We start from the raw sequence: 23,868 nt of genomic DNA, 5'->3' as shown, positions 1-23,868 counted from the left end.
GCCTCCCCAGGCTGGCCGGCCTGCTGCTCACCCAGGGGCCTCTCAGGGACAGGAAGGGACACTCAGGGACAGGATGGAACTCTCAGGGACAGGATGGAACTCTCAGGGACAGGATGGAACTCTCAGGGACAGGATGGAACTCTCAGGGACAGATTGAACTCTCAGGGACAGGATGGAACTCTCAGGGACAGGAAGTGACTCTCATGGTCAGGATGGAACTCTCAGGGACCAGGAAGTGACTCTCAGGGACAGGAAGTGACTCTCAGGGATAGAAAGTGACTCTCATGGTCAGGATGGAACTTTCAGGCACAGGAAGTGACTCATTGGACTGGAAGGGAGAGGAAGGGACTCTCAGGGACAGGAAGTGACTCAAGGACAGGAAGTGACTCTCATGGTCAGGATGGAACTCTCAGGGACAGGAAGTGACTCATGGGACTGGAAGGGAGAGGAAGGGACTCTCAGGGACAGGATGGAACACTCAGGGACAGGAAGTGACTCTCAGGGACAGGAAGTGACTCAAGGTCAGGATGGAACTCTCAGGGACAGGAAGTGACTCTCAGGGACAAGAAGGGACTCTCAGGGACAAGAAGGGACTCTCAGGATCAGGATGGAACTCTCAGGGACAGGAGGGGGGAGCTCTTTAGGGTCACAGTGGAGCAGTCCCATCACACTGTGTTTTCATCCAATAAGCAGCCAGGCTCCTAAGGTGTGTGCATGTGTGTGTGTGTGTGTGTGCACTGCCATCTTTCACCGCAGGCTCAAAACTCACCTCTTTAAGAAGTACTACCAGGATCCTCCCTCTTAAGCATCTATTGTATTTTTAGATTGCTATTCTTCACTTTGCCTTCAACACTAGATTATGCTCTTAGTCACTTTTAGAAAGGAGATGCACTTGTGAGTTCTGATAAGTAGTAGTACACTGACGTTTAAATGAAATTATTCTAAGTTGCTTTGGATAAAAGTGAGAGCTAAATGATTGTAATGTAATATGTGTGTGTGTGTGTGTGTGTGTGCTTACCTCAGTGGCTTGCGAGCGGAGAGAGCAGTGTAATGCCCACGTTCTGTTTTGCCCTCTCGGTTCTATTGTCATATTCATCTGAACCGAGTTCTAGGTCAGCTATTATCTAAACAGGCCACTCTTTTTTCCACCGGTGGAAATTTACAGGCCGAGCTCCCAGTCAAAGACGAATAAGCCAGCATACACAACACCCCTCATACACAAGCGCCGTACGCACCGCCGATCGCCGTTTCTCGTCAGACCCGGTGAGCGTACCCGCCGGCGTGCGTAGCTCAAAGGTGGCGAAGCGCGTGTCTACTCACGTGCTGGAGTTCATGGTGGTGTAACCTGAGGGACACTCGGGGACGCAGGCGCCGTCGTGGATGACGTACTCGTGGCAGTCGGCGCTCTTGCTCTGCCTGCACTGGTTGTGGAGCTCCTGGCAGAAGGCGAAGGAGACGCAGCGCCAGCCCTTGAAGGTGTAGTAGCCGGGCGGGCAGGCGTCCACGCACACGTCCCCGTGCTGGAGGTTCCGGCAGGACGCGCAGCTGCTGGCGTTGCCCTCGCTGGAGCAGCCGCCCAGGCACTGCTCGTGGCAGCACTGGCCCTGTGGGGTGCATGCGCGCGGCTTGCAGGCCGACGGACACACTGGAGCGAGAGAGGGGGGGGGGGGGGGGTGGAGAGAGAGAGAAGGTTAATCCTCTGAACCCTGTGAGTACGGTGACAACATTCCGAATATGAATTGGATTTTCCTTTTAACACTAGAAAGCGCAGTTTCTCAGCTTTCAGGAAGTGTTGGCATTTTTTTGAGATATTTCTGAAACATTTTTAAATACTTTGTAGATATATTTTTTTTAATTTTGCTGGTGACGTGGACTTATTAAAGGGGTTAAGGGTCGTTCAAAAACGCCGGGGACGCTCGCGGGGATATTTCCGAGTTCGTCTCGTCACATTTGACGCTTTTTTTCCACATCGCATTTAGCGACTTCCGCGCTCGCGGGGGCCTGCGGATCAAAACGGAACACAGCTGGATCAAATATGGGGCCCGTGACTCGGACAAGCGTTCAGCTGTCAGTCCGACTCCGACTGAACCGATACGGCTCGTCCTGAAAGGCTCGGCCGCGCAGGCCGGGCGTGAGGAATTTGTCAGTTCCATTTGGGTTCACTTCACGGGGACAGGAACCAGACGGAAGCCGCCGGTCGATCCCCTCAGGTTATAAACCTCCCACAATGCCTTGTGAACTGAGCCAGGCTCTCCCCTGGCGTCCTCTCTCTCGGGTCCGCGGGGATGGTGGGTGGGGGAGGACCGGTAACTAGACATGCCGGGATTCACCATGGAGGATGGAGGAAGAAACAGAAAAGGGAGAGAGAGAGAGAGAGAGAAGGAGAGAAGGAGAAAGAAGGAGGAGGGAGAGAGAGAGGAGGAGAAAGAAAGAGGAGGGAGAGAGAGAGAGAGAGAGGAGAAAGCAAGAGGGGGAGGGGGAGAGAGAGAGAGAGAGGAGGAGAAAGAAAGAGGAGGGAGAGAGAGGAGAAAGCAAGAGGAGGGAGAGAGAGAGGAGGAGCGAGAGAAGTTGTGGGGAGAGAAAGAGCGTGTTAGGAGAGAAGGGAGAGAGAGAGAGAGAGAGAGAGAGAGAGAGCGCATCGTGGATCACAGCTAGCAACGGACAGGACAGGCCCAATCAGACGCCGCAGGCCTCTTGACACCTGCCTCCTTACCTGTCCTGTAAGCCAGTAAGCGACACCTCCAATAACTGAATCAACCTCCAATACCTGAATCAAATAACTGAATCAACCTCCAATACCTGAATCAAATAACTGAATCAACCTCCAATACCTGAATCAAATAACTGAATCAACCTCCAATACCTGAATCAACCACCAATAACTGGCCCTTTGAGAATTAGGCTGCGACATTGCCACCGTGACACACACACACACACACACAGACTTTTATGCAAATGGTCACAAACACCAAGGTACAGTACAAACACAAAGGTGCGTGTGCACGCGCACGCACGCACGCACACACACACACACACGCACGCACGCACACACACAGTTGCTCTGACTACTCTGCTTCTGAGCTCATCCTGATAAGCCCTTCTTCCCTCCTTTCATTTCATCCCTGATCAGACTTCAGATCAGAGAGAGAGAGAGAGAGGAAGGGAGAGAGGGAGGGAGAGAGGAAGGGAGAGAGGGAAGGAGGGAGGGAGGGAGTCAGAAGGAGAGAATGCCCTTAAGCATTCTACTTCAGTTACTGTTGTTGATTTATCACCAGAAAACAATCCTCAACCAACTTGTGTGAGAGCATGAGAGAGAAGAGAGAGAGAGAGAGAGAGAGAGAGAGAGAGAGAGAGAGAGAGAGAGAGAGAGGGAGAACGATGGGTGTATATATATACTCCTAACAGTGTTTGTGAAGAGCTGAGAGCCTCTGTGACGGGCAGGCGGGCCCCCGGGGGTCGACACCCCTGGTTCAGGACATCACATGACCTGTTACTGCCCATGAAACTACATGAGGACCCCTCTCTCCCTCTCGGCCGCCCGGGGCTGGCCATCGCACTGCCTGACTCAAATGAGACGGGGGGCGCTGCGGAGGGGCGGGGGGGTGTCTCGACCGTGCGAGTCAGACTAGAGGAAATGAACGAGGGATAGAGGAGCGCGAAGGGGAGGGGGGGAGAGGAGGTGGCCGTTTACAACCTGAAAAAAAAACACCCCTCTCGATCTTCCCCTGCAGTTCAAATAAGGGTCTCTCCTGATTCCTCGTTTTCCTCTACCCCCAAAACAAGCGCACACAGAACACTCCTCCCTCCCTTGGTATGTGTGTGCGTGCGTGTGTGCGTGTGTGTGTGCATATGCTTCGACCGCGGCTGCCTGACTCCAGATCCCCCCCTCCTCCTACTCCTCCTCCTCCTCCCCCAGACGAGAGTCCGCTCCGGAGTTCCGCTCCCACCGCAGATCCGCCCTCGGCCTCGACCAATGTGTCGGCAGGCCGGGGACGGCAGCCATTCACCGGCCTCCTCCTCGTCTGACGGGAGGGCCGCCCCGGTTTAACCCCGCGAGTCCCGGGGCAGACGGCGAGCAGACAGCGGGGGAGGAGGAGGGGGGGGGGGGGGAGCGCCACATCGCTCTCTTTTTCCATCTCTCTCTCACTCTCTCCCGCTCCCCGTTATCAGCTTTCTCGCCCTCTCTCTCTCTCTCTCTCTCTCTCTTTCTCTCTCCTGCAGTGTGTTGTGTCTCGGGCTCTGATAGCGCACGCCGCTAACCCACGCATCCGTCTCTGTTCGGTCTGCGCTAGCGCCGGGCTACGCTAGCTGGCCAGGACCCTCAGACAAAACACAGCCCGCTCATTCATTCATCCCATCCTCCCGGCGTGCGTGCACAGACACACACACACACACACACACACACAAAGCCCCCGCTTGCACCAGCAGTATCTATCTAGCTGCCTTTCCAGGCCACGCCAGCCACTCCCACTTTCATTCATACAGCGTCTTGTTTTGTTTTCGCATGGCTGGATGGATGGGGGAGGGAGGGAGGGAGGGAGGGAGGGAGGGAGGGTTTCACTCATGTCCACAACAGAAGGCGGAAGCAGCGTCCTAGGGGCCGTATTGTGCTCCGCGGACGGCAGCTAACCCCGAACACGGGCGGCCTGACGTGTCGCCTGACCAAAGGTGTGATCAGTTTGTTTACGTGCCCCTCGCCCCGGGGGGGGCGGTCGAGACCCCCGCGGGCCCCCCGGGCGGAGGAGTGCGGCAAGCTGAGCCAAGGGGCGCGGGTACAGGGAGCTACTTCCTGGTTTTAAAGATTGCTTCCTCAAAAAGAGTCCCTGTGATTGGAAGTGTCGTGTGTGAGCTGTGAACAATAACAAACATGTTTCACCGCAAATATACACATACACACACGCCCAACCCACACAGGTTTACACAGAACACACACACTAACGTCTACTCTTGAACAGCCGAGATGAACACAGTTTACATGTAAACACACACACACACACACACACACACACACCAAAATTGCTACTGCTGGATTTGGATATTCTAGGAGGCCTATGCTTCAAAAGCTATACTATAAAAGCTTCTGCTGATCTGATTTGAAGGAACAACAGTTGAAAAGACGAAGAGAAAGAATGGAAGGGAGAGAGAGAGAGAGACAGAGCGAGAGAGAGAGAGAAAAACAACAACATGATCACACCAATTCCTCTGAGGCAAACGGACTGAAAGTGAACTGTCACTAATGTCTGAGGACACACACACACACGCGCACAACAACAACAAAGAAAGAGGCAGTAGCCAAGGTCTGTTTGTGTGGCCTTCCTTTGACAGCCCTGATAAGTGTGACAAAAACAATGCAATAAGGGACAGCTGGGGGAGGGGGAGTCTTCTGTCTACCAGCCCCCCCCCCCCCCCCCCCCTCTGCTGCAGGGCTCACTGACACACAGAGAGAGACCAGCGTTTATGCAAGGCTCCAACAACAAGATGTAGGAACAGGAAACAGGAGGGGGAGGGGGGGGGGGGGGGGGTTGTGTGTGTTTCCCTCTCTGGATCAGGTGAACAGACACACACGCATGCCATCAAGGTGTCAATTGATTTCAAAGTGCGTGTGTGCGTGTGTGTGTGTGTGTGTGTGTGTGTGTGTGTGTGTGTAGGGGAGGGCGTGAGTGTAAGTAATTCTGTCTTCTAAGAAATGCCCCGAGCTGTTGATAGTAGAGTTGTGTGTGCGAAGGGGGTGGGGGTGAGGGGGGAAGTTGTAAAAGAAATTACCGGAACAACCACCGTGTCACACTGAGGAGTACATGGTAAGATGGAAAACAGGGGAGGAGGTCAGCTAGGTCTTATCATTTAACCTGACCTGGATTCCTGAGCAGTGACGGGGCAGTAGCTCTCACACGTCTATCAACCTGTATCAGTTTGAGTACGTATGAGTCATCGGTTACAGAGGAATATCACAAAACAACAGGTCCAACTGCTCTGAACTACTAGTCACACATTAAACCTAACTCATATTATATAGTAGCAATGTTCCCCGTTTAAAACGCACCATTATGCCGTGTCGTGGTGGGTCTGTGCTTCTTACCTGTCCATCTATTAAACATCAGTGATTCAATCTGTGACACATACTCACAACACCAGGGGCTGAGAAATCGACTGAATTAGTTAAAATTCACCATTCAAATCATCTCTTCCGGCGTACACCACAAACCGAAACTAATGCACCCAAACTATTTTTCTTTCATGCCACAAACCGAAATGAATGCACCCATAATTGAATATAAACTCTCACAACTCAAAGTGTTCAACAACAAACTGTTGATATGTAACTGTAGACAATATAGCGTTAGCATAACACAGCTCTATCTTCAAGCTTTGCTTGCTAACAGTAGGCTAGCAGCACAGCTAGTATTTTAGCATTGCTTACAACAGCAGTAGCATGGCTAGCGATAAGTTAACTCCAGTACAACATAACTATTCATCTTTTGTAAACTCTAAATGACCCTTTTAGATACCCAGTTATACAATGTGTATCTGAACCGGGTTTGTCTTCTGTAGCCAACCTTGAAGTCCTACTGTTCTGATCGCTAATGTTTTTAGCATAACTGAATGCAGTACAACATTATACAAATTAGCATCATGGCTAGCAGACCTTTTCTGACTGGGAGTGAAATTAAAATATTTTTGATTCATTATGAGTGGCGGGACATAAATCTGTAGCCAGCTAGATATATTGCCCCCCCCCCCCCAAATCGTTTTACAACTTGTTTTGTTTATATTCTGGTGAATATCTAAGCTCCATAGCAATAATTACACCGACCGACTCTCTCATTTAAGGTAAATCGGTTTACATAACAGCCCAATTATATAAATCTTTTAAAAACTACAATGTTTTCAACTGTCATAATGATGATGATGAAGATCGTAACGACGATGCTACGCTAGCGATTCTGAGGCGTATTTCTTCCGCGTGTGTGTGACTCATAGTCAATGACGCCTATCCAAATACTCACTAACTGTTTGGATAAGAAAATACCTGCTTTGTCAAAAGTGTGTGTGTGTGTGTGTGTCACAGGCAGAGGCCCAGCCCACCAGAGGCAGAGCAGAGGACCTGCTCAGACAGGCCACAGGAGCCTGGCTTTCTGGCTCAGGAGCGTGCGCGTCCACATACGCACGCACACATGCGAAAACAGATTACAGAGGTTACTATATGCCAAGTTTGTTTTTTATTATGCCAATGGGTCACAGTGACCCATTATATAGTATACTACTCCTCGCTCTCACCAGCACGCACGCGCGCGCACACACACACACTCACGCACACACTCACGCACAGACTCACGCACGCACACACTCACGCACACACACACGCACACTCTCTCACGTACACAAGGGAGTGCTTGAGGGGGAGTTATCAAACCATAACTTGCAGAGGTGAACCTGCCTTGTTTGCACAAACAATCTGGAATTGTGCAATAAGCCCCCCCTCCCTCCCCTCCCCTCCCTCCTCCCCCCAACCCGAAAGAGATGTGGAGAGAAGATGGTATCTGAGCATGTGAACCAAACGGTACATGACTCTCCAGCTGTGAGCTCTCCCTCATCCATACCTCAGCCCCTCAGCCCCGCCCTGGTCAACCCTGTCCTGGTCAACCCTGTCCTGGTCAGCCCTGTCCTGGTCAGCCCCCCCCTGGTCCACCCTGTCCTGGTCCACCCTGTCCTGGTCCACCTTGTCCTGGTCCACCCTGTCCTGGTCCACCCTGTCCTGGTCAACCCTGTCCTGGTCCACCCTGTCCTGGTCAGCCCCCCCTGGTCCACCCTGTCCTGGTTAGCCCCCCCTGGTCAACCCTGTCCTGGTCCACCCTGTCCTGGTCATCCCTGTCCTGGTCAGCCCCCCCTGGTCAACCCTGTCCTGGTCAACCCTGTCCTGGTCAGCCCCCCCTGGTCCACCCTGTCCTGGTCCACCCTGTCCTGGTCCACCCTGTCCTGGTCAACACTGTCCTGGTCATCCCTGTCCTGGTCAACCCTGTCCTGGTCAACCCTGTCCTGGTCAACCCTGTCCTGGTCAACCCTGTCCTGGTCAACCCTGTCCTGGTCATCCCCCCCTAGTCCACCCTGTCCTGGTCCACTCTGTCCTGGTCAACACTGTCCTGGTCAACCCTGTCCTGGTCATCCCCCCCTAGTCCACCCTGTCCTGGTCCACCCTGTCCTGGTCAACACTGTCCTGGTCAACCCTGTCCTGGTCCACCCTGTCCTGGTCCACCCTGTCCTGGTCCACCCTGTCCTGGTCCACCCTGTCCTCCTCCGCCCTGAGCTCAGCTCAGCTCTCAGATCTACCTGTTCGGTAGACAGGTTTACATAACAGCCCAATTATATAAAAAAAAAAAAACTACAATGTTTTCAGCTGTCATGGTGATGATGGATCACTTGACTTGTGATCATGGTCACGTGATCTCCTCTCCTCAGCTCTGCCCGCCACGCCGCAGTCCGGCTGAACACGGCTTCTAAAGCCCCGACAACCACAACCCGTTATACCGTCACTCCAGCCAAGTCACACCTCGCATTGTCACCAAACACACAGACGTACGTATAGTACACTACGCCAGACACACACACTTTCCCCAGTTCAGGAGGCCTATATGGAAAACGGCATAACACCGCAAACGCACACGCACACACACACAGGCGAGCTGAGTCGAGCATGCGGTTGTCACGGAGACAGACCGCTCTCTGTGTCTTGTCGCTTCTCTCTCTCGCCTCGCCCCATTGGCCCGGCCCGTTCCCATGGGTACCGGAAGGGTCGGAGACGGCGAGGGGAGGACGATCATTCAGGGATATAAACTCCCAGCGTCCTGCAGCCTTGACCCCACCCACTGGACGCACGCGCACACACACACGCACGCACACACACACACCTCCACACAGCCACAGACACTAGATCTCATTACAGACAGTTCAAAGGGAACTAAAATCAATAGCCCGTCGATGCTGCTGCTGCTCCTCTCTCTCTCCCTCCTCCCTCTCTCTCTCCCTCCTCCATCTCTCTCTCTCTCTTTCTCTCCCTCCATTCCTCCTCTTCTCTGCACCTCCCCTCAACTTTGTCCCATAGCCGTTACATTTCCTGCCCACTGCACCTTTTCCAGACACAAAAAACACAAACACTGGCACAAGCACACACACACACACAGGCAAAAACACAAGCACACACACACACACACACACACACACACACACACACACACACACACACACACACACACACACACACACACACACACACACACACACACACACACACACACACACACACACACACACACACACACACACACACACACACACACACACACACACACACACACGACTATGCTGAGTGGACATATCGCTGACAGTGGAGCTGATGGAGAGGTGAACTGTGCAGCCTGAGAGATCGTCAACACCCCGATTATCATCCTCGCACACACACACGCACGCACACACGCACACGCGCGCAGAAACTCTGAGAGGAGTCGCGCGGTCCAGACACGGAGCGCTCACAGGCCGGCGCGAGTCCTCGCACGGCGAGCGGGTCTGCGGGGGGACGACGAGCTCTGCCGAACCAGGAGGGGAGTTTCACCGCAACACCGCCGATCTGTGACTCAGCGGCGGAGGCAAGACAACGCAGGGGCGGCGGACACACAGCTCTTTCACCGATCGCTCACACTCGCCTTAAAAGACCCTTCCAAAAAGCCCCCCCCCCCCCTCCACCACCATAACCCCGGACGACATCTAAACCCCGCCTGCTAATCCGGGTTACGGACGTCGGGCCGCTAGATAAACAGGGCGCTTAGCCGGAGGAATTCAATCCTTTTATTTGGCCGAGAGCAGAGCAGGTCCGGCCGTGAGTCAGGTGCTCTGGCTCTCTCTTCCCCCGGGGCCGGGCGGGGCCACCGCCGCTCTGTTCTGTGCCGTTCTGTCTGAATGGACCATTATCTGCTCCTGGCAGCAGAGAACCCAGTCACCCAGCCCTGTCCTGAGGTGACACTACCCAGAGAGAGAGAGAGAGAGAGAGAGAGGGAGAGAGAGAGGGGGAGGGAGAGAGAAGGAGCAAAACAGATCAGTCTCTCTCTCTCTCTCTCTTTCCTCTCTCCTCCTCCCGTTTCAGGGGCTTCGGGTTCGGACAGACTCCGAGGCCAGCAGCAATGGCCGAGAGAGAGAGAGAGAGAGAGAGAGAGTGAGAGAGAGAGAGACACAGAGAGAGAGAGAGACAGAGAGAGAGAGTGAGAGAGACAAAACTGAAAGTGAGAAAGAAACACAAGAGAAACAGAAACAGTGAGTCAGCTCCCTGCACTTTGCTTCCAGCCAGCTCTCTCTCTCTCTCTCTCTCTCTCCGTCTCCCCCTCTCTCACCCTTTCACCCCCCCACACACACTTTGCCAGCCTTTCCTGTAACCCAAGTCAAAGTGGTCCTACCCCCCCACCCCCCACCATCAATGAATCAGCCCACTAAAGAACTGAGGGTTCGGAGTAGGGGAGGGGCTACTATAGATCTCTGGCAGTAACGCTGACTTGATGCTCTCAGACGCACAAACACGCGCGTGCAGAAGCCGAGAGGCAGATGGAGCACACGCGGAAACGACATGAAAGAAAAAACACAAACAAACAAACAAACAAGGCGTCCGCGCAGCATGGTAGATGTAAACAAAGACAAGGATGCTGCAGACGCAACAGAAGGCAAACGGGGACGTAGACGCAGGCCGACACAAAGAGGGAAACAAAGACACACACCCCCTTCCTCACACACACGCACGCACACACACACACGCATACGCGCACACACACACCTCCCCCATCCCTATGCTCACAGAAACACAACCATCAGGACACACACATACGCACGCACGCACGCACGCACGCACACACCTCCCCCATACCCACTCTCACAGAAACACAACCATCAAGACACACAAACGCACGCACACACATTCACACACACTCCTCCCCCATCGTTGGTGTGGTGCGGCTGCAGGACCTGCAGTCAGAGCTGCTACAGGCGGAGAGAGCAGAGGGCCACGCCAGTGTGTCTGGAAGCTGTGTGTGTGTGTGTGTGTGTGTGTGTGTGTGTGTGTGTGTGTGTGTGTGTGTGTGTGTGTGTGTGTGTGAATGGTGAGTGTGTGTGTGTGGACGGGGAGTGTGTGTGTGGAGTGGTGTGTGTCTGGATGGTTTATGTGTGTGGAGGGGGCGTGTGTCTGACTGTGAGTGTGTGTCTGTGTGTGTGTGGATGATATGTGGCTGGATGGTGTGTGTGCCTGGAAAGTGTGTGTGTCAAGACGGTGTGTGTTAGCACAATGTGTGTCTGCACGGTGCACGTCAGGATAGCGAGTGTGTTCGAATGGAGTGTGTGTGTGTGTGTGTGTGTGTGTGTGTGTGTGTGTGTGTAGGCGAGAGCTGCTTCGTATTCAGGGCACAGCGGGCTGCCTGTGTAGACGGGACTCTGCATCCCGAAGCCCGCTGCGTACCCAAGAGACCGTGTGTACGTGTGTGTGTGTACGTGCGCGCGCGTGCGCCCCCATCCCCGGCGTACCGCCGTCCGCGGCCGAGCGATCTTCGACCGGACGGTCGGTTACCGGCGTTAACCCCTCCGGAGTCCCTCTCCACCTGCCTCTCCTGGATAACGGCGGTTCAGCAAGGTCGGCCTGACCTCCGCGTGGCCTTCCCTCTAATCTAATCCCCTCCATCCCCTGCGATAGGGAGGGGCTGGCGGAGCGTAGGAGAGAGAGGGGGGCGGGGGGGGGATTCAATTGTTCTGAGCGACTGGTTTTTCTCTCTCTCTCTCTCCGGCTTGTCTTCTCTTTTGCCGTTCGAAGTCTAGAAAAAACGTCTGGCGCCTTTTCCTCCGTAGATCACCGGCCTTGTGGGGCCACCGGAGGAGGCCTCAGCCCCGGGGTCGGCCCAGGGAGGAGGAGGAGGAGAGGCCGGTCTGGGATAGGACGACAGCCTCGACCCCCCACTGGTTCCCGATGCGCCCCCAGCCCAGAGCACGTCCCACTGAGGTGAAAAGTCTCAACTGTAGCCGTGGAGACTGGGGGGGGGGGGTAACGATCACTAAAGCTTTGGAAAAAATAAGTTGTGGTCTGAGGCGGTGATCGTCCATCCAGCCTCTCTCCTCCTCCCTCTCGCTGGACGGACGGAGGTCAAACCCAGGTCCTCGCCAGCCGATCGCCGGACTATTGTATTGGCTGGGGGGGTGGGGTTGGGGGGGTTCTTCCTAGCCGGACTATTGGCTGGGTGGGGGGAGAAGCTCTTCCTGGCCAGACTATTGGCTTGGGGGGGGGGGGGGGGGGGTTCTTCCTGGCCAGACTATTGGCAGTGGGGGGGGGGGGGTTTCCCAGCGACGGAGGAAGAACATGAACCCCGGGTGTGGAGTGCTGCCTGTCTGTCTACCCGTGTGTGTGTCTGCCGGCCTCCTAACATGTCACTGTTGTGATGGTAATTCAGCGTGCGTGGCTCTAAAACGTCCCCTAATTAAAATGTTAGTTCCAATAACGGCCAGGCTAAAGAGGTTCCCTGTGCAGACAGACGATTAACGGCTGAAATGAGAGGAGAGAGGAGCAGGAATGATCTGTGCGTCTCTCGTCTGGTACTGATGCAGGGGGTAGACATCTGCAGATGGACACACACACACACACACACACACACACAAACACACCTCCTGGCCAGCATGTTAAAGATTAACAGCAGCCGTAGTGACCTACCACAACAGTCGTCAACATACGCTCCGTCCTGCTCACCTGACCTACCCCAGCACTGCCCTGGGAGGGGCTGGCCTGGTGACAGGGTTAGGGTTGGGGGCAGCCAAACGGAGGGGGGGTCGCGCCCACGTGGAGGACGTGCCACAGAGGAGGAGAGAGGGGAAGGCGAGAGATTCGTACGTGTGCGTGACGCCCACCTTGTTTGCCTCCATTCTGAGCAATCAGCAGGCTCCTTCCTCAAAAACAAGATTATGAGATTACATCTCTGTTCTGTTCTACTCCACTCTGTAACTCTAGTAACTGCGCTGGATTGTTGTCAAATGAATCAAGACAGCGTATCCCTACAGTAAACCCCCCTGCACAGCCAGAAACATTCAGCCAGTTTCAAAAGACAGCAATGAACTCTACGTGGCTCAATGTTCCGTACCATATACAGATACCAGTATCAGATACGATAACGCTGTGTGTGTGTGTGTGCGTGTGTGTGTGTGCGTGCGCTGTGTGGGATGGAAAAACTCATAAACAAACACGGCCCACAGTTGAGTTCTCTAGATAACGTGTTCATTTCAATGAATTTATTCTCTCTCTCTCCCAGGAAGAACTCCGTTTTTTCCGGTGGATTCCACCGAGAGTCCCGGCCTCTCCTCACCTATCGGCACCACAGGCGGATCGCACCGGCCGGTTCGGTGGCCCCGCCCCCCAGGCTGGGCTAGGCACGGCGTCCCCTCAGACCAAGTAAGTCTCCCTGGCAGCGGACGCCGCCGCACCGCCGTGGACGCGCCGCCGTGGCACTGGTTTACTGAGCACACCATCCTCCTACCTCCTCTTCCTCTTACCTCCTCCTCTTCATCATCATCATCTGTTGACGGAGTCTGACCGTCTCCTCCTACCATCCTCCTACCTCCTCTTCCTCTTACCTCCTCCTCTTCATCATCATCATCATCTGTTGACGGAGTCTGACCGTCTCCTTCTACCATCCTCTGACCTCCTCTTCCTCATACCTCCTCTTTATCATCATCATCATCATCATCACAGTCAGTCGGAGACGGTCAGAATCCGTCAACAGATGATGATGATGATGATAATGAAGAGGGGATATGAGGAAGGGAGGAGGAGCAGAAGACAGGAGGGACGAGGCAGGGGAGGTAGTCGAACCTAGTTAGCCCTCTAAAGGCCTTGGCCGGCCCAGCAAGGCTCACGGGCGTCCCTTCAGGGGCCTGACAGAAAAACAAGCCCGGGCAGAGGGATTTTCACAGCAGGATGGCTGTTGGAGCGGTGGGGTCCTCGAAGGGGGCGATGTGTGTGTGTGTGTGTGTGTGTGTGTGTGTGTGTGTCTGTGCGTGTGTTTGTGTTACTGTATGTGTGTGTTCAGTGCTCTAGGGAGTAGAACCAATGAATAAGGAGGCTAATGACACACTGACAAACACACACACATGCATGCACGCGCGCACACACACACGCACACACACTGATGAAAGAGGGGGTTGAGCCGAGGGGGCCTAGTGGGGGCGCAGGTGTTGTCAATGGAAACCCCCCTGGCTGGCTGGAGGACAAAGAGAAAGAAAAGCTCCTCGCTGAAACACAGGAGCCAGAGAGGTAAACAAGGAGACGCACTGACTGACCGCTGCTCGCTCCCTCGCTCCCTTCTCCTCCCTCGCTCCCTTCTCCTTCTTCCTCGCTTCCTTCTCCTCCCCCCCTCCCTCCGTCACTCCTCACCTCCCTCCTTCCCTCTGTTATCATCCAGACTGTCCTGTTCTCATTCAGACTAGGGCTGTTAGAATTTTGGTATTTGAATATAATTCGATTTTATTTATTTTTTTTAAGTATGCTATTCAAATTTTACAATTGCTATTCGAATTAGTATTTCGTGTGATGAACAATTAAGCTAACGCACGCGGCGCACTTCATCTCATTTAACAATGGCCGAATGCGAGGCAGAAAACGACACTCCGGAGATCTCTACTCCCGATCATTTGATAAGTGATGTGTGGAAAGTTTGGGGATTTCCTTCAAAAAATTGTTTTTTTTTGTCCGCGAGCTTTAAAGGGGGAATAAAGTGGTTGAATGACAGTTATCTTTAGGTGACAGAACGGAATATGCCCATCAATTTTGTTATTCAGTCATTTTTAAGTACTATAATACTGCTTTTAATATGCCCAAATTTCCCCCTCCACCTCGTTTTCTGGGCGTGTCAAGAGAACTGCCCGTCAATGTGATTTTGTTAATTTTGTGATTTTTTGTGAGTTTGGTAACCATGGCTACTGACGCGCTTGCAGAAGCTTTGCTAGCTGCGCTGTCAAGTACCGCTACTGAAAAATGGATTCTCTTTGTGGTACAAACATATATGTTTGAACCCGAATTGGATCCAGAGGACATACTGTACAAGACTCAGAGTCAACAACCTTGTTTGTTTCAGCCTGTAACTCAATGGTAGGCAAATATTCTTCCATTTAATGCAAGTGAGCAATAACGTTATCAGCCTATTACTGGCTAGCATAGCCCTAGCTAGCAAAAATGAGCTAACGTAGACTGTATTCCGAGTCCAACATCCCAACATTCGGGACAGTTGACAGTTTCATGAATTGAATTTGCTAGCTAGCTATAGCTATTCGTTTCTAATGAGTTTGAGTTGATTAGTATCCAGAGAACACATTCAGAGAATCTATTCATTGTTTATAGCAGCCGGTTAGATATCCATATTTCAGGCTTAGGTTACTTAAGTCTATCACTTTGTATATCTATCAGTGTCTGTCACACACACACACACACACACACACACACACACACACACACACACACACACACACACACACACACACACACACACACACAGCAATCCTGTCACATGACACGTCGTGAGAGAGGAGGGAGGAAGGAAGGATGGAGAGACTCGCTGCCTGAACGTCTACATTCACCTTGTGATAAGATATGCAGAAAGAACACAGGAAGGATGTTCCCGTCAGCGAGACCTCTGACTTTTCTCCCAACTGTGTGTGTGTGTGTGTGTATATTTGACCGCCTTGACCTACTGGCCTCTGTATATGTGTGTGTGTGTGTGTGTGTGTGGACCTGACCGAACACTTCCATCCTCCTGAACAACAGTGGCTCTGACTGACCCATAGATACGGGACACTGCAGGGCAACAGGACACAGGGGTAGAGAGGGGTGTGTCCTCTGCGCGCGTGTGTGTGCGCGCGTATGTGTATCTAATAAGATCAAAAAAGGAGTAGAAGAGGGGACAAATCGAATCAGAGAGGAAGTGAGGGTCTGGATGTGGGGGTGGGGGCTGGAGGCAGGTAGGTGGTCTGAGTCGGACCCTGACCGACCGACGCTCTGCAGAACCAGACCGGACTCCTGGGGACCTGGGGACTGAATCCATTTGGCCAAGTCAATTCACCAATCGACCGGCAGAGAAGTCATGACACGCGCGCGGCTTTTGTCGAACGCTCTGGACGACCAGCGCTCGGTCGATTCGTCCCCCGTTGAGGGGGGAGGGGGGAGGGGTCTCATCCCAACGCCGTCCCTGTCGCTAGGCGAGCTCGCTCTCCTCCGCAGACACACAGGAGGGCGTGTCGCCCTCGCACTGCCCAGACACACCCCGGGGAGCGCCGAGGGTGAGAGACTGGCCTGCTGAGAGGAGGAGGAGGAGGAGGACGAGGAGGACTGGGCACAGTAGGCCTCTACTAAAGCCCTGTGGTGAGCTGCCACTGCCTCTCTGGTCATCCCTCTCTTTCTCCTCTCTTCCTTCTCTCTCTCCTTTCTTTCTGCAGGGGGACAAAGCAGGGAGCGCCGCGGCCTCCCGATAGGCTGCTGCGTGTCCCGTGATCAACTGCCCCCCCCCCCCCCCCTCCCACACACACACACACAACACACACACACACATCCTATCTCCACAGCCACAGCTCCACTCACCCCCACCCATTTAAAAGCAATCACACACACAGAAACATGCACACACCCCCCCCCACAATGCACTGTGGAACACACTTTTGTTGTTTTTTTAAGCCCGGACCATGATGACGGTCGTCCGCAACGAGGAGAAAGTCCCCTCGCTCTCTCCCCACCGCCTCATGCACCGGGCGGACATGTTCTCGTGGTATGCGAGCAGGGGAACACGCACCACCCCCCCCCAACCCCCCAGGGGCCGCATAGCTGGGGAGCGAGGGCAGGGTTGAGATTAGCCGCGATGATGACAACCACGCGCGGGGAGGACCGACCAGGCCTTTTTTAGTTACAGTACAACAATGCCGTCACACACACGCACACACAAATAGACACACACAGACACACACACAGACGCTGGGAGGAAGCCAGTCCAGGCATGCTAAATATTAGCCAGGCCGGACGTCACAGTGGCTCGTGACACACACGTCGTACGCACATACGCGCGCACACAGTGTCTCCACAGCGGGCGCATGCCTCAACGGGTGGGTAAGCTGTTGTTTCTGGCCGGGTGGGAGGAAGAGGCTGTTCCCCTGGCTGACTGACCGCCTACCTCACAGTCTAAACCTGGACCTCCGCTCCTGACCACAGGGCTCGCTTGCACCGGAACCGCTCGCTCGAGGCTGGAGTGGGTTCGTACTTATGTCCTCCACTAACGCACTTCAAACTATACGAGCGGCCCGCAATGTTGCCTCAAGCCGTCAGCTGGATGTATCATCGCGGGGGTGACAGCTTTAATAAACGTTTTGAAACTCTATACGCTCCGATTACACGGCTTAATCGCGCGGCCGACGTCCACACCGAGGACACTTAACGAGGACGTGACGCGAGGTCACTCGTTTAAACGTTAAGCTTCAGGACCGCTACCGGACAGCCCGCGGCGGCGAACCCCGGGGTCGGGTCTCTACCGTCGGCGCCGCGCGGCCCCGAGGGCAGGGTCGGCGGGGTCGGTTGACGGCGGATGACGGAGGTTAAGACTCTGGTATGTTCTACCGTGCGCCGGGATGGCGCAGGAGCCCGCCGTGATGTCAATGTGGGGGGGAAGGGGGGGGGTCTGCGCAGGGCAACGATTAACATTCCTCCTTTCGGGACAAGGGCTGCCTCAGTCGCCCGACACGTGATCGGTCCACGAGAGAGGAAAGTGGGGTGGGGGTGGGGGGGGGGGAGTGAGAGGATGTGTCAGCTAATTATCTAGCCCACCTCACACACTTCAGGGAAAGCAAGCAGACCCCTCTCTTCCTCTCCTCTCCCATTTGAGTCCTTCTCCGCGGAGAGAGGGAGGAGAAAGAGGAGGGGCGTCGGGGAGAAGGACACGCCTCTCGCTCACGCTCTCGTCTTCTTAATCTTTCTCCTGCACACAACACACACACACACACATATGCACACCTCTCTAGAATGCAAAACACGCAAACAGTGGAGGGGCGTGTGTGTGAGAACTAAGCTATTGTATACACAAACACACACACAACCATGCACTCATAAACAATAAAACCACAGACAAAAAAACAAAACACTAGGCACACGCAAATGCGAATCTCCCAACAACACACACCCACTCTCTCTCACACACCCTCTCTCTCTCACAAACACACACACACACACACACACACACATGACTGTCCGCTTCCACCAATCACACGCACACATAACCTCATATTTCCACCCATCCCAGGCACATGCGCACTAGCACGGCGGCCATCTTGGCAGTAACAGGAGCCAGGCTGACAAGTTTGGTCTATCATTTTGAGGCCCAGAAATTCCAGCGCGTCTGCATACCACAGTGCGCGAGAGAGAGGGGGAGAGAGAGAGAGAGAGAGAGAGAGAGAGAGAGAGAGAGAGAGAGAGAGAGAGCACAGCGAGGGAAGAGGGACAGAGGAAAAAAAATGAAGAGGGGCCGAGCGAGAGAACGTGAGAGAGAAGGAGGAGAAGAGTGAGAGGAAGGAGGGGAGCAGAGGGGAGGTTTGACTGACGCCGGCCTTTCCCTCCATTTTGGAGGCCTCTGAGGTTGTCCAGTTCACCCAGGGCCAGAGAGAGAGAGAGAGAGAGAGAGAGAGAAGGAGACGGAGAGAGAGGGAGAGAGAGAGAGAGAGAGAGAGAGAGAGAGGGAGAGAGAAGGAGACGAAGAGAGAGGGAGAGAGAGAGAGAGAGAGACAGAGAGAGGGAGACAGAGAAAGAGAGGGAGACAGAAAGAGAGACAGAGAGAGAGAGAGAGAGAGAGAGACAAAGAGAGCGAGAGACAGAGAGTTAGAGAGAGAGAGAGAGGCCTCAGCCAGGCACGTGTGGTGAGCAGATAGCACCATGCCACTTCCTCTGGGTGCAACCGAGGTGCTGGCAGGCGACTGGGGGGGGGGGGGGGGGGGCAAACTACTGTTATCTGGATGAGGAGGAGGCGGAGCAACAATGGAGGCTTTTTAAGTAGCAGTACAGAAGCCAGGAGACAGAGAGATAAAGAGAGAGAGATGAAGAGAGAGAGAGAGACGAAGAGAGAGGATAACATAAAAAGAGAAAGCTGACAACCTGACAAAGGCGCACTATCAAAACTATCAAAATGAAAGCTTGTCCTGAGAGTCTTCACGGAGCCAACAAGCCCGAGCTTGTGTTTCTATTCAGGCATTCTTGATGCGGCCCCGCTGGTTATTCAAGCCCACATAGAACTGCTCTATCCTTCCAGTTCTGCCGCTCCGATTCAACCCAGTAAAGAGCGTATGTCCGCCACCGCTGAGGGAACCAAAACCACTCACAGCGTGTGTGTGTGCATGCGTGTTTGTGTGCGCATGCGTGCGCGCGTGTGTGTGTGTGTGTGAGAAAAACAAACCCTCACACTGCTGAGTAATCCAGCAAGTTTCAACTCTTCAACCCCCCCGCCCCACCTCCCAAAAATGTAACTTGGGTGTGGCACTGAGAAGGCAGGCTTGGTGGGGGTGTGTGTGGTGTGGTGGTGGGGTCGCATGTTGAGGAAGTGACAGCCCGTCAGTCTCTCTCTCTCATCTGTGCGACATCGTGACTCAAACGTCGCTGGACAAGAGGAGCGCCCAGAGATGAGCTACCTCTCTCCCACCTTTCCTATCTGTTCCGTCCAAATAAAGCAGAAATAAATACATCTAAAACATAAAAAGTGGTGCTAGCCTGTGTGGGGTGGGGGGGGGAGGGGGGAGTCCGCACGTCGTGATCCGCGGTCGTCGGGACGTCGGTTCGCGCTCGCCTTTTCCCGTGGCCCCCTCAGCCGGCGCCTGGCAGCGCCGTGACAGGATAACCTGCGTGATCACGCCATTAATGGGGGATTTGAGCGCGGCGGCTAGCGGCCAGCTCTTGCGGCGGCGTTCAGGAGCGGAGGGGGGGGGGGGGGGGTGAGTGGCCGTCGGAGGGAGAATCACACCCGGGGGAACGATGGACGCCCCTCTCTCACCGCGAGAGCCCAAATGGGGGTTTCACCGGAGACAGGGAGGGACCCCCGACTCCCCCGACTCTAAGACCACGGTTGGACGCCCCACCGGACAGTCCGGTCAAACTCTGCATCGCTGTTCTATGTTCGCAGTTACTTACCTAGATCTACTGTACTGTGCCTATCTACTGTACACTACAGCAGGTCTCTATGTACGTATGAACGACCACATGGGACAGAAACATTACAGACACTCATGTGCACTCTGGGAATGCTTTTAGTCGAGTTCCCCAACAGAAATAAATGGATCAATCAACCAATCAATCGCTCTGTGAGGGTAGCTTTTAGCCTTAAGCTAGCCTATTACTCTATCTATCTATAGCCCTGTACGGTGCTGCTCCGGACGATGCCGGGAAGGAGTCCGTCGGGTTTTATCTCCGCAGAAGCTGATGACGTTTCAGATTCACCGGGGCGGGAACAGGAACGCCGCCCGCGCCCCACGCCGCCCCGCCCTCAAAGCCCGGTCTACCAGGGAAATTCCTGGTATTCACTGGTGCGCGCGCGTCGGATGTCCCAAATACTGTACATGCTTACCGTCAGTTAAGCCTCCGACGCAAGGTCAAAAAACACTTTTTCGCTGAAAACACAACACAGGGCCGCTTCTCTGCGGCCGTGCAGACAGCTTAATTGCGTAAACGGAGGCATGTGTGTGTGTGTGTGTCTGTGGTGGACTGAGAACGGCTACATACTTCGCCATGACTCACCCGCCCCATAGAAGAAAGTGAGTGCTGTCTCGATCGTCAGAGACAGAAGGGGTGTGTGGGCTCCCCTTACTACCTTCTGTCAGTTGATCACTGGACTAAACAGACATCAATGTGTGTGTGTGTGTGTGTGTGTGTGTGTGTGTATGTATCCAGCAGAGAGAGCCTGAGTCCGGCAGCTGTAGGTAACATGTTTATGGGCTAATATGAGAGCATGTTGACACGACACACAGCAGAGATAGTGCAGGTATTTATAACCAGCATCATTTGAACAACTACCCTCAACGACACCGGGCCTCGCGCTGACCTGACCACTACCCCCGGGGACAGGGCGTGTGTGTGTGTGTGTGTGTGCGTGCGTGTCCACAGCTCCATAGTGGAGTGGTGATGGTGCTTTCCAGCCAGCCGTCATCCGCTTTTCCCAAACGCTTGACAATAATCCTCCCGAGGTAGGTGTGTGTGTGTGTGTGTGTGTGCGAGCACGGGGGGGGGTTTGGGGGTTGCTTTGCTCATACATGTTATGCAACCCCTCCTCCCCTCCATCCATCTCTCATTTCATTAAGGACCAAGTCTCAGGTGACTGATACTCCGCATGTGGTGCTTCTTTACACACACACGCACACACACGCACACACACACACACGCACACACACGCACACACACACACACACACACACGCGCCCCATCTCCGCGCCCCGCCTCCAGGCTCATTCATAAGCCTGCAGTAGGAAGTGTCCCAACAATGGCAGGAAGCAATCAGGAAGCCCATTCTGTGAACTCCGTACAACAAGCAGCGCCTGTGTGCCGGCATTGAGTGCCTGCCAGGCTTCCCTCCTCGGACAGCAGCCGCGCGGTCATGAACGACCATCACCACCACCCCGGCCTGACACACGCCCACTAGGCACAGGCCTCGGACACTGAGGGGAACGACCTGCTCTCGCGCACACACACACGCACGCACCCACAGTTGCTAACCTGTTGCCTGTCAGCAGAAAGAAGCCCAAGCCATCCACAGGCCCTGATCCCCCCTCCCCTTGACCCCCCCCCCCCCCCCTCCCACCCCCAGGGTGCGACTACAAGCCCTCTGGTTCAGTCATGATGCTCGCTACCACGCCGGCCCCGCGCTATGGTTCCGTTCTGGTCTTGTTTTGGCAGAACCTCACAAAAGTCACACGGGTCGGCGGGAATTAACCACAACTATCAGGGTCAGACAGAGAGAGAGAGAGAGAGAGAAAGAGAGAGAAAGAGAGAGAGAGAGGGAGAGAGAGAGAAAGAGAGAGAGAAAGAGAGTGAGAGTGAGAGTGAGAGTGAGAGTGAGAGTGAGAGAGAGAGTGAGTGAGTGAGAGGGAGAGAGAGAAAGAGAGGGAGCATAGCAGTCCTCATCAGTTCATAACAGTTCATTCCGAGGCCCAGAGGGTTCAGAGAGAGAGAGAGAGAGAGAGAGAGAGAGAGAGAGAGAAAGAGAAAGAGAGAGTGAGAGAGTGAGAGTGAGAGAGCGAGAGAGAGAAAGAGAGGGAGCATAGCAGTCCTCATCAGTTCATAACAGTTCATTCCGAGGCCCAGAGGGTTCAGGTCCATCACTACCGGAGGCTTAGGAATGGCGTGTGAGTGTGTGTGTGAGTGTGTGTGTGTGTGTGTTCGTGTGAGTGAGTGAGTGTGTGTGTGTACAACACATACTTGAGTCATAATGACAACAAACTCTGCTAGCTAGCTCAACCACCACTCCCGTGTATGCGAGTGTGTGTGTGTTCTTCTACAGCCTGCCAGTCCATCCTAGCAGGCAGCGCAGGCTATTGCCAGCGGAGTGGGTAGATGGCGTCCTACTGCAGACCACAGACCTGATGCAGATGGAGGAGCGTCTTTCCTCCACTGAGTCATTACCGGTCAGCTAGTTACTTCAGTTTGACTCAGACAACACACACACACACACACACACACACAGCAGTATCTGCTAATAGAAATGCTGAGAGAGGAGAAATGAGGAGGAGAGGAGGAGATGAGAAGAGAGGGGGAGGAGAGGAGGATGAGAGGATGGGAGCGGAGGATGATGGCACACGGCTCAGGAGGCCCCGCCCCTCCTCTACCCCGGTGCACTGCTCAGCGCCAGCCAATGCCAAGGCTTCCAGTCGGCGCGCGTGTGTGTGTGCATAAGTGATTGTTAGTGAGTGCCCTAATTTGTGTCTGTGTGAGTGAGAGTGGATGTGTGTACTATGCACGTGCTGGTGAGTGAGAGTGTGTGTGTGTATGTCTTAGCCGGGCTATGCAAATGTACGCTTTTAGAGAGCTGAGTGGAGTGCCCATTGATAACATCGATGGAGCGCCCATTGATAGCCTCTTCCAGATCCCCTGGGGCGGCCTGCTGCTAATGAATGGAGCAGCCTAGCCTAGCCTTGCGTAGCACTGTAGCGCTCAGCAGAATGGCTAGCCTAGCATGGCTGGCACAGCACTGCAGTGTTCAGCAGAGGAGCTAGCCTAGCCTAGCGCAGCACTGTATTTCTCAGTAGAGTTGATGGCATAGCCTAGCGTAGCACAGTAGCGCGCTGCAGAGTAGCTAGCCTAGCCTAACGTAGCACTGTAGCACTCTGCAGATGAGCTATAATAGCCTAGAGTTGCACTGTAGCACTCAGCAGAGTAGCTAGCCTAGCCTGGCATAGTACAGTAGTTCACTATAAAGTAAATAGCCTGGCCTAGCATAGCGTAGTAAAGCAGCGAATCAAGATTCAAGATGCCTTTATTTGTCACATGTAATGTACGGTGTACAGTCACACCGTTGGTGCTGGCTCCAAGATTATGCTTGATACAGATCAACTGTAATATTCAATTCCAAATTCCAAATTAACAAATTATGAAAATAACATAAATTTACAAATTAACACAAATTACACAATTAGTACCCTTTCAATACAGTATAAGATGGATTATGTACGTGCTATATGGATATGAATAAATAATACATAAATAAATAAGGGTGATGTAGGGCTTGGTGCAGCACTGATGCATTCAGCTGAAAAACAACCACGGCTTTTGGCACAGGAACGTTCTGCTACTGTTCTTTAAGAGACGCA

General features: G+C 53.8%; 1 protein-coding gene across 1 annotated transcript in view; it reads right to left on the bottom strand.

Annotated features, from left to right (window-relative positions):
• Nucleotides 1-23,868, bottom strand: part of LOC311314450 (insulin receptor-like) — a 70,474-nt gene that overhangs the window by 17,809 nt on the left and 28,797 nt on the right. Inside the window, 1 exon segment of the mRNA XM_084444805.1 lies at nucleotides 1,321-1,645. Coding sequence (XP_084300931.1) covers nucleotides 1,321-1,645 — 325 coding nt within the window.

This window comes from Borostomias antarcticus, assembly GCF_949987555.1.
Source record: "Borostomias antarcticus genome assembly, chromosome: 10".
NCBI classification, from domain to species: Eukaryota; Metazoa; Chordata; class Actinopteri; order Stomiiformes; family Stomiidae; genus Borostomias; species Borostomias antarcticus.
Note: the sequence above shows the minus strand (reverse complement) of the source record. Positions and strands in the feature narration are given on the sequence as shown.